At 37.3% G+C, this 12098-nt stretch overlaps 1 protein-coding gene across 1 annotated transcript; it reads right to left on the reverse strand.

Annotated features, from left to right (window-relative positions):
• Window positions 1–1262: 1262 nt before the first annotated feature.
• C2H5orf46 (chromosome 2 C5orf46 homolog) lies at window positions 1263–12098 on the reverse strand. The gene is made up of 4 exons (XM_004447103.4): window positions 11867–12098; window positions 7593–7740; window positions 5263–5320; window positions 1263–2253 (listed from the first exon to the last, which is right to left on the reverse strand). Exons 1-3 carry the CDS (start codon window positions 12081–12083, stop codon window positions 5272–5274), a joined length of 414 nt encoding a protein of 137 aa, XP_004447160.2. The 5' UTR covers window positions 12084–12098; the 3' UTR covers window positions 1263–2253; window positions 5263–5271.

Here is a 12098-nt window from a genome sequence, read left to right on the forward strand (position 1 = left end):
ACCTCCGCTCCCTGCTTAGTTGTGTCTCTCATTATGTTTTTACTTCTTGCATCTCCTGTTATGTCATCTTGTCACGTCAGCTTGTTGTCTTGCTTGTCCTCTCTGGGAGGCACTGGGAAATGAAACTGGGACCTCCCATGTGGTAGGCAGGAGCTCAATTGCCAGAGTCACATCTGCTTCCCCTAGTGTTGCTTTTGAAAAGGCAGATGACTAGTAGGAGATGGGAAAGGAGTAGCTCGGGTAGGATCTTAGCTCGGTAGGAGCAAAAGAATGTAGCTTTTGCTCAGAGTGAGTTGGGAATAGGCAGAAGGAACTGCCATGGTTTTGATTATATTTTAATAGAATCACCTCTACTCAGCACTTCTGTAAAGAGCAAGATTCTATTTTCTCAAGTACTTGAGATCATGGTAGGGCCTTTGTGAGTGGGGTTGAAGATAATAATGCTATGGATTATGTCCTCATGGTATCATTGGGGAGAGCTGTGTTGGGAGTTAGACAAACATGGCTGGAGACCCCATGCAGCCACTATCAGCTCTGATATCTTAGGCATCATGCCAGTTAGCTTCTCTCAGCCTCAGTTTCTCATCTGTCATATGAAGAAAATAATACCCAACTAGCTTCTTTCAACTGCATTGCGATTATGAGGGTATAGTGAGATAATGAGTGTGGAAGCATTGCATTATACAAAGATACCTGCTGGCCCTGGAGAGGGGTATTGTTGAAGAGTCAGGAAAGAAGACAGTGAGAGGTAGGAAGAGGAAGCAAGTATTGTAAAGCAATTGGGAAATCTTCAAACTCACTAGAGTTTGCTGGAGATTTTGGATAACAACTTCTTATTTAGCAGTACCAGATCCAGTACTGATTTGGCACTTTTTAAAAATAAACCAAATATACTTTCAAAATGTTCAAAAGACAGGTGAAGAGAAAGGCAAGAAGACTGGTAGGGTGTGTTTCTCAAATAGGTAGTACGATAAATACTATAGTTACAGTAAATCTATTTCCCAAGCATAAATTAGGATGTTATATTCTGAAAAGGGACATTTTGTGCCATAGCTGGTGTGGAAAAGCAGTCTGTATGTCAGAAACTGAACATAATAAAAATCTTAGATGGGTTTTGTTAAGAGGGATGTGATATTTGAAACTGACACCATCTTTGGAAAAATTGTCTGAATTTATTGTGGAAAATAGTATGCATTTTTCAATATTTAGCAGGTATTCACTATTGCATGAACTTATTCTGGCTAAGTAAAAACAGGCAGACAGACAAACAAACAAAATATTTATTGAAAAGACACTGGGGTTGCCTTTGAATCAAAGTGCATGGAATAGGACCTGGGCAGCTCTTGAGAACTCAGTAGCAGAAACACTGTTCTATTCTAGACATAGCACTGCTGTAATTGTCCTCTTGCTCTATGATTTCATTCTTTTTTTATCTTAATGTCCAAATTCAATGTTCTGGGAGAATCTTTCTGACTCACTTGGGTCAGGTTTCATTCCTGGCTCAATCCTTTATGGTCAAGCAGGTACCAGAGCAACGGCTGCTGACGACCCACCTCTGTGTAATGAGAGAGTGGAACTCATGGGTTGTGCCATTGCTTTTCAAAGACTCTTCCAGGCCTGACACTCTGCCATTCTAAGAGAATAATAATGATTCTGTGGAACAACGTCAAACTCTTTACTTAAAAAATATTCAGTTTTTTTAAGCTTACCAGCACAGGAGAGTGGTCTGATATATTTTTGTAATATTTTCCTAAAAGTGTACATGAAACTATTAAAGCTTAATATTCATACACGTTTAGAGTTTAGAAGCTTGTTTTTTGGAGTCAGATTCAAAAATTCTTTCTTTCACTTACTGGTTTTGTGATTTTTACCCTTCTTTACCTGGGCTCCAGGGTCCTTATTTTGACCATTCTGTGGTCATCTTAGCTAATAATACTTTTTATATATTTGGTAATTTGGGCACATTAAAAACATTAAACATGCTCAAGAAAATTTACTAGCACCAATAAAAAATTTTTCAATGAACAAAGATATGTGACCCCAAAGAGGATACATTGATACCGAATTTCTATAAGCAAAAGTACAAAGTCAGTATGTTCAAAATCAGTTGTCTTTAGTTGAAGCCAGGGTCTGAATCCTGAGAACTTTCTGGGAGCTGCTTTGAGGCCTCTGTCCTTGAGGACTTGTGAAGCTAAGAAGTGGAAAAGCAGGATTGGCTGGCCTTGGATTTCCCAGGAGCCAGGTGGGTGTGTCCTTAGAAACAAATTAGAGAGAGGGAAACAATTACCAGCTAGAGTGGACTTCAGATTTAAGAAAAATACAAAATTTTAAATTGCTTGTTTACTAAGCATTTTTATGTCTCTGAATTTTAATGTGTGAAATGATTTATAGGGAAAAAGAAATGTAATAAAACAAGTATAGAGAAAATAATAAGCAACCAAAAAAAAAAAAACGCAAGGTATACAAGGAAAAGCTCAGCAACAGAAAGAAAGGAAGAATGTAAAAAGGTTAAGCAAAATGTTAAACTGAGCCATCAAATTCACTCTGAATTTCTGGACACACAGAGAAAAATAAAAGAAACAGATCAAAGCACCTCCTTTTATAAGCAGAAAAGAGGAAGCTCACTTTGGTGGAGGAAAATATTTTCTTGTGCTATATTTTAAATATAAGGCAAGAAGTCCTAGAAGACTTCATAGAGGGAATATTGAGTGCTGTGTTCAATTGCAGTTTTGCTCATCAGCTGCATGGGAAATTTTTGTTAACCTTCTTTATTCCTAAACCCCTTCCCAGGAGATTCTAAGTAAGCAAGTCTAAGAGTGTGATCTGGTATATCCATGATTATATTTAAATCGATAAATGTGTAGAAAAATTAAGAAGTCATAAAGTGTTTTCCCATCCATTACTTCTTCTGGGAGGGATTCAGATAACTCAGATGTTCAATTATTGGAGGACTGTGTGTGTGTGTGTGTGTGTATTTTATAGTGATTATATCCCTTTCCACTCATCATCTGATCCTGAATGCAGTTCCCCTTCTCTGTAAAGCCCTCTGATTCCAACCCCTCCTTCCAGGCATTTCCATTCATCTCCTTTCTCCAAGGCATTTTCCCAAGGCCCTTTTATGTATAATTAAAAAAAAAATCATTTTCATTCATTTTTCTGGAGTGCACTCTGCTAAATGATATACCACACTATAAGCTTCTCAGTGGTTAGACAGTGTTACTCATTTTGGTAACATTGGCTGAATCTGACATATAATAAACCTGAGTACAAAAGGGGTAAATATTGTTAGGAGAAATATGGGAGTGATACATCTGTCATCTATCTAAATTTAGGAAACACTTAGATTTCTGGCCAAAGTTTCTAGACTGGAGAAAGAGGTATTGATGTGACTCACTTCTCAAGTGATGACATGCTTTTGATTAGATGAAGCAATTATACAAATGCAATTTTCAAAGCTACTTATTAAATGTACAGTCACTGGACTTAAAGAGCCACTCTCCTCATTAAACCACTCAAAATGTAATCTCTGCCTTAGAGGCTTCCTTCTCTCTAGCCCAATTTTCTTTTTAAAGTGTCTAGTCTGAATTCCATTCTGCCCACTAAGGCATCTAAAGTTGATCCAAAAATCAACTCAAACTTGATATGAGAGGTTCAAAAAAATTCTGGCATTAGATCTGAACCAATTAATTTCACCACATTTTAATATTAACAACAACTCCAGTTGTATATCACTGCACCCTGTTGAGGAAAGCAGGGCTCATGGAGGTGAAGTGACCTGTCTATGGTGATACAACCATTAAGTAACCAAGTTAGAAGTTGGACCTATGCCTCCTCTATGTCTTTCACTCTTTCCACTCTTCCATGTGCCTATTGAACTGCCTCCTACACTGAACCTTCAGGTTGGCCCTCCAAGGATTTTGGGCATGGATACCAGTGGGTATGGGTGTGTACCTGCAGCCTGAATGAAGCAAAGTTTTAGAATGCCTGCACTATGAGGTAAGCTATACCCTGAGAAGATGGGGAGGGAAAAATGCAAACATGAGTGAGTTTTTAGAAATCTAGCTGGTTTTGGGTTAAAGCAGGAGTGTTGGACTGGGCATATTTGATTCTAACACCCAAGTCTGACTTTCATTCTTATAAGCTTATGGAAAAGGGAGGATTAAGTTCTGAGGTAATATGATAGTAGCTTTCTGAGCTTGCACCAATCATATTCAAGTTAGGAAATGGAGCCAGTAGGGAAAAGGAGCTTTCCTAGACCAGATAACAAACAGAAGTTGTGAAGGCCTTGCTTCTTGGAGATCACATAAGATAATCCAACTGAATAAAAGGTTAGAGATTTATCTCTATGGGCACTTTGAGGCATATCAAAGATCCCTTAGTTTAATCACTCTGCTCTATTGCCTCTGCTGTACTATTCTGCTCTGCTCTCCAAGAGCTTTGTGGCTGAGTGACAGAGAACAAACTCTGGAATCAGGCTGCTTGAGTTCAAATCCTGACCTCTTTCCTAATTAACTTGGCCAAGTTCATTAATCTCCCTTAACCTTGGTTTCTTTATTTATAAATTTTAACAATAACAACACTTATTTTTCATAGGGATGTTAGAATTAAATAAGGCCCTACATCGGTAAGTTTGCATGTAAAGCAATTAGCATAAAATGGAGTAAGTACTCAGTTCGTGCCAGCTACTGATATTATTATTTTTCCAGCTCTAACATTTCTCTGTTTTTATGTTTCAATATCCTTTCTCAGGTTAGAATTGAATAATCAAAAAGCACATATTTCTGAGCACCCAAGCCTTATTGTTTGCCCATAAATCTGACTATGTGGAATAGATTGCTAGTCCTTTCTCTTAGAATTTAGCTTCAGTAAATTTTACTCTTCTCATGAGTAAATGTTTGCATGATTGCATGGGTCCTGAGTTTTAATGAATATAATTCTCTCATTTCACGGGCAGGACTTGTGCAAGGCTGAGTTGCAACAGGAATCAGGTCTCCTAACTCCCAGTGCTTACTTGTTTCACCCCACAATTGTGTCTATTCCCTTATGAGAACTTTAGTAAGTCAGTAACTTTAAGATGATAAAAGTAAATCTATTTAGAATTAATTAAACTGACTAGCTAAATTATTACAGCAAGGAAAAATGTACACTTTTTCTGCTTATAGGTAGGTTTAGGTTCTCAAATTCATTACGTAAAATCAGACAGACCATTTTTCTTTGTCCAACACACTATTATTTTAGTTGTCATTTGTCAGTTAAAATCACCTGTGTAGGTCACTTTGATGAACGTTCTCCTGGTTTATCATCAAACTCCGAAAATCCTCTTGAAAAGAAAAAAAAAATAAAGAGAAAAATGAATTATTATTTATATTAAGCAGGAGTGTCAGAATCATGACAATGGTGTCTTTATAATATTTGAATCATACTTTTCTTCTCCAGATTTTCATGTGTTGGAAGGAAATAAGACCTAAACTTTCCATAACAGATTATAGTTGATAACCACAATTATCCCTTTGAATCTGCCAACAAACCTATTAGGTGTCTATTCATATATAAGCTCCATGAAGGCAGGTAGTTTGGTGTATTTGTTCAGTAATGCATCTCCAGTGCCTAAAACAGTGCCAGACACTTATTATGAGTTAATAAATATATTTTAGAAAGAATGAATGAATTTTATTATCTCTTTTTATATATGAAAAAAAAAAAACCCTGAAGCTCAGAGAGATCAAACAGATTAACTAGAGCCACTATAATCTTCAAGGATTGGGCACAGGGTTCCTGTTAAGAAGGTAAAAGATGGCTAATAGTCTGTGAGGAGCTTATAGTCTAGAGAAGAAAACATGTACAGTCAGATCCATATAATGTAAAACAGTGTGGTAAAAAAAGGTGCTATGAAGATTCCTACAAAGCATTATTCAGAGTATTAATAACTGATTTTCTAATGGTAGGGTCATGTGAAAGCTTCACTGAAAAGCTCTTTGAACTAAACCTTGGAAAATGATTAGATTGTTGCAAGTGAGTAAAATGGAGTTGGTGCTGGGGCAGAGAGAAAAGCATGTGCAAAGACATTGGGGACGGAAGTAATTTGTAATTGGGGCATATAGTGTTTGACTGCAGAAGTGAAAGATGTGATTGAAAATTATATTGGCAACAAGGAAGGACCTTTAACATCACACTAATTGGTTCTTAATTTTGTGGGCAATGAAAAGTCATAAAGGTTTTCAAGTATGGCAGTGATATGATCAAATCCGTGTTTTTGATAAATAACTCTGGGAGTAGAGTAGGAAGAGGGAGGATGAATTGCAGGAAAGAGAGACAGAAAGCAGTGAAACTAATCAGAAATCTAACAAAAGAGCTCAGGAAAAGAGATGAAGGATTCAACTAGACCACTAGTTATTGGAATTAAAGAAAAGGAATGAGATATGAAAAAAACTGGGCATGGAATAGTTTGTAATTTGATGAAGTCCAATTGGATGATGGTCCAATTGGATGATGAACATAAAGGACCCAAGGAGACCCCAAGTTTTAAAATTCTGGGTAAATAGGAGTGTAGTTTACTAAGAGAGGGGATAGGGGAAGAGGAGCAGATTTGTGAACAAGATGATGAATTTGGGATCAGACCAGTTGAGTTTGAAGTATTGGTGGAAAAACTAGATGGGGTTTTCTAGCAAGTACAGAAAAGTAATATGACAAAATCGGGCAGCACTTCTTGATAAATAACATTTAGAAAACTAGGAATAAATGGAAACTTGCTCAGCATGACAAAGGGTATACATGTAAAACCCACAATTAACATCATACTTAATGGTGAAAACTGAAAGTTTATCCTCTAAGATCAGGAACAAGACAAGGATGCCTACTGTCACCTTGTGAGATGAAATTGGGGAGATTAATGTGAGGAAAATGAAGAACAGGGGAAGTAGAAGTGTAAATTTAGAACTATGCAGACTGGATTAAGACATATTAGGAGTGGGGCACAGGGTTTTCGAAGCCGGTTGAGAACTTTGCAAAGATGCATGCAAGGTGATCTGCCAACACAATCCCTCATGATCAAAACAAACAGATATGGAGAGGTTATATAGACTGTCTCTGAGGAGCGGTTATCTATTGTCTCTGCTAACCCTCTTGAGCTACTCAAGCTGAAATATAAAGATAGGACATATCACACACTTCACTAATGAGCACATCACTATCTACCACCTTCACCAAAGAATCACAGCATCCACACTGGTGGACCCTTTATTTCCTTAACTTTACAAATGAGCAAATAGGGGCACTTAGAGAAGAATGGTCTTGTCCAAGATCACCCAGTAAAACAGCCCCTGTGTCAGTACCAAAACTTGGCTTTTTGTCCTCTGGTCTAGATTCTGAGATAAAATTGTTGTATGCAACACTTGATGAAAATATGCACACTCTCAAAAGAGTACAGAGCAATTAATTGAGGTGCAAAATATATCTTAAGGCAGGACTATATTTTTCAATTAAAAATGATATATTGGCATGTGCCACAAATTTTGCTTTTCATACATTTTAATGCAATGTTGTCATTATGAACACACTCAAGTGTGAGATACAAGGCTTATCTCTTTGCTTACGTCCTTTTGGCCATGGAGCTGAGGACAAACTCGACTGCATTCTCAATGATCTCTGTGCCCAGGAGATTTAGGAATTTTGGGAACTCTGGTTCTGAGCTTTTGCTTGAGATATCTGGCTTGTCAGCTGGCTTGTCAGCTGGATTGTCATCTGAAAAATAGAACAGAGTTTTAGAGGTGATTCTCAGCAAAAAGAATGTCTCTTTCTTTCTAGAGCCCACCAGGGCCCTTTGTACCCCACACTCACTAATTAAATAGGATTATATGGTTATATTTATTGAATATTTAAAACCTGCCTGGTTAAAGTCTTCACATGTATTATCTTGTTTATTCTTAAAAATAAGCAGACAGACATTTTGATATTTAGGTAGACATTGGCTCCAGTTTGCACATGAAAAAATTAGAGCTCACAGAGCCCAAGTAAACCATTCAGAGTTAAGACGCTGGTAAATGCTGGTGCCAGGATTTAAAATAAAGAATATCTGTTTCTCCATGTAAGTCCATGCCCACTGTAATTTCAGTAATGAGGATGGAATAGTAAGGGGCAGCATTTAATGAGCATTCACTAGATGGCAGACCCTGTACATGGATTGCCTCATGGTATCCTCACAACAACCCTGTAAGATAGACAAAATTATTATACCAATTTTGTAGGTAAAGAAAATCAAATTTGAGAGTGGTTTAGAAGCTAGTTCAAAGTCGCAGAGCTAGAAAGTGGCAGAAATATAATTCAAACTCATATTAAAAACTGTCTCATATTAAAAGCGGAATTCCTGAGCACTTTGTGATGAATTGCATAGTCTTTGGTGGATAAATTATGCTTTAACCACAAGTATGCTAGAAGATTGAAAATTGTATAATAATGATAATGGCAGGATTGTACATCACCTGATAATTTTGAAAAGAATGATTTTTATGAATACTATGTAGTTTTACCCCTGAACAATCCATGTCATTGCATTTTTAGCTCACCGTACTGAGAAGCTGAAACAATTAAGTGACTTGCATAAGACGTCACCAATAGCCAGCGTATACCTATAATACCTATAGGTCCTTTTAGAATGAGGGCCATGGGTCCAGAGAATGAGATTGGTTAGTGAGGTCACTTGGTTGGTCTTTGGCCTTTGCTTAATTGTTCAGGAGATGGGAAGGAATGGAAAAGTGGCAGTTAGCAGCTGCTGAATCCTGGTGGCAAGATTAAGTATGACCTTTACCTTTTAATATTGTTGTAGCCTCAAATGTACGATTGGTCAAGAAAAATACAGGTTACCCAGTTAAACATGAATTTTGGATAAAATAAGAGATTTTTAGAGTAAGATGTTCATGCAATATTGGAGACTTATATATACTGAAAGATCATGCATTGTTTTCACCCAGCAACCCTACCATAAGTTTTAACTCAAGAAATCCCAAATCCCAACTTCTACACAAGGTGCCCAGTGTTTTTGAATGAGGGGGATTTACTAGCTTTTTATGTGGAGGCTATCATTATGTTGGAAGCCTAACAAGTCTATTATATCCTAAAATAGAAGCTATTAGTAAAAAATAAATGGTATTTACTATGGCACACCAAATGTGGGCCTGGGAACTATAACCAAAATTAGTACACTAATCACCAAGTATTCATTCATTCAATTGTTGATTCTTTAATTTTACAAGTATTTTTTTGAGCCTAACTACTAAGTGCATAGCATATGATAAGTATTAAGGCTAAGAAGGACAAATATATATAATACCTTCACATAAAGTGCAGCATAACCACAGTGCCCAGAATTGGGTTTTTTTTTTTTTTCATGGAAAGGGAAAGGAAAATCATCTTTGTGGGGTGGCTGTTGTACAAGTATTGGCCTAGTTCATTCGTCACATGCTTTAATCCTCATTCAGTTACGTGATTAGAATTTAAAGAAGAAAAAACAGATGCTGAGAGATATTAAATGAATGATCTAAAATCACATATCTAGCAAGTAACTGAACCAGGGTCTGAGCCTTAATTTTTTTCTCACTCCACAAGCATGTTATTTACATTATATAATACTATCTCCTAAGACATTGGTCTCTGAAATCTTTATCAGCAGCAAATCAGTAATTTGTGGCATGAAAGGTGAATTCTTTTCTCCTATGTTCCCATCTGCTTACTTGTAAAATAATAGAATTTTAGTGGCATTTTATTCTAATATGATACTAAATGCCAGCTTATCGATATGTAAGGAGCCCAGAATTGGAGTGTGTATGGGGTCCAGAAACTTGGCCCCAGCTGTATCAGTAATTTGAAGTGTAACATCGAACTAGTTGTTTTCTCTCTCTGTTGGATCACATACATTTTGAGAAGTAGCAAACTTTGGTCTGTCACATGCTTTGGAGTCCTATAGAACTGAGTTTGGTTCTTATCTTCAACAGAAATTAGCTGTTAAAAAAATCAAGAAATCTGAAATCCTAGAAACAAAATACCAAATCCAGTAGTCAAATATTTTCTCTTCAAATGAAATATGGGATAACATATATTTATAATAAATTCTATCTTACCAAGTTTCTTAGTCAATGTGATTATAAAATTCTAAACTAGTATAGTAAAGTATTGCTAATATTTGTATAGGTTTTTTTTTTTTAAAAGAATTATTTATTTATTTTTCTCCTCCCCCCCCCCACCCTCGTTGTCTGTTCTCTGTGTCTATTTGCTATGTTGTCTTTGCCCGCTTCTGTTGTTGTCAGCGGCATGGGAACCTGTGTTTCTTTATGTTGCTTCATCTTGTGTGTCAGCTCTCCGTGTGTGCGGCACCATTCCTGGGCAGGCTGCACTTTCTTTCGCGCTGGGCAGCTCTCCTTAAGGGGCGCCGGCACTCCCTGCGCGCATCAGCACTGCGCATGGGCCAGCTCCACACGGGTCAAGGAGGCCCGGGGTTTGAACCGTGGACCTCCCATGTGGTAGACAGATGCCCTACCACATCCATGGCCCAAGTCCGCCGCCTTGTATAGGTTTAATAGCTAACAAAGTGATTACAGAAGTGTGTTTATTTGACCTGACAAAGTTGATAGTTACTGCCCCATATTACAGATGAAGAAACCAAAGTTCATAGCAATGATGTGATTCAACCACAGTTTTGGAGTCCATAAGAGGCAGATCTGGGATTGGAACCTAGGTCTTTAGCATCCTAATTCCACCTTACATTTTACCATGGTGATCACTTTAAGAGTAGAGTAGGCACAGTAGTCTCGTGGCCATCTCTACAGTAATTTTGTTGGAGAATCTGTCTGGGTGCTGTGCCAGTGGCCAACGAGTCGTTACGGGTTTGAATTTTGGCAAATTACATTCAGAACAGCTCCAAGAACTCCGTCACTAAAATGTATACTCTCTGTGTTTGCCAACCCATCGTTCTGTGTAGAGACAAGTCAAGAGATCACAGTCTTCGGCAGACAAAAGAAAAAGAAAAAAAAAAGAAGAGAACGATGCATGTTGCCTTGTGGTCTTCTAGGTGCTTGAAACCCATATAAAAGAAGTGAATGCTTAGTTATAATATAAAAAATTCAGTGTCTTAGGTTTCAGTCCCAGGTCTGCTACTTCCAACTGTTTCTATGCTCAAGTAATGTTCAGTATATTAACTTTCAAGAAGAGAAATTATAAAACTGTGCGTCTTATTAAGTTTATGCATCGATAAAAGGGAAATGATAAAACTACTCATGTTTACTTAATAGAATTACTATGTGAATCAAATGAGATGATTCATGATAATAACAGTTAATATTTATTGAGTGCTTACTATGGGCCAGGTACTGTTCCAGTTTGTTTTTATCTATTTCTCTTAATTTTAATGATATCTTTATGAGGAAGTTAGTATTCATATTCAATTTTATATATGAGATACAGAGAAGTTAAAAACTGAAGTCACAGTTTTGATTAGTGGTGGAGCCAGGACTAGGAGCCTTATTCCAGAACACTTTTTCTTAAGCACTGAATATTACAATGATGAAAAAATAAACACTCCCCAGTTTTCAATGAATCTATAATCTAATAGTGTTACTATATCATATGTGTGTATAAGAAACACAAAATATTCCAAATTCGACAAGTTCACTGAGACAGAGGCTGTAAGTAAAGCAGATTTTAATAAAACCCTTGTTTCTTTGTGTTAGAAGAGACCTCAGAGATCAACCAGAAGATATACTTGTTAAATCCCAGGCCAGCATTCCTTCCATGGTGCACACACGGAATGTTTGAATAAGTGCCACAAGATTCTTCAGTCACAGCCAACCGCACAATACATGTGGGCAGAAGCACTTACCTGCATGGCAGGTCAGGATTAAAAGAAGCAGTCCCAGGACAATTGTCAGCCGAAATACTGAGACAGCCATTCTTGTAGCACTGGGTATCGGTGCAGATAAATTGCTCACATGTGCAAGAAGCTTTGCTCCATTTATAAGGTGTTGATAGGTGACATCATCTGCTATGGAATCCAGGTTGTTGCACAAGATGTCTGTACAGCTTGCTCTTGGATTCATACCAATAAGCCTTGC

This window comes from Dasypus novemcinctus, chromosome 2, assembly GCF_030445035.2.
Source record: "Dasypus novemcinctus isolate mDasNov1 chromosome 2, mDasNov1.1.hap2, whole genome shotgun sequence".
Taxonomy (NCBI): domain Eukaryota; kingdom Metazoa; phylum Chordata; class Mammalia; order Cingulata; family Dasypodidae; genus Dasypus; species Dasypus novemcinctus.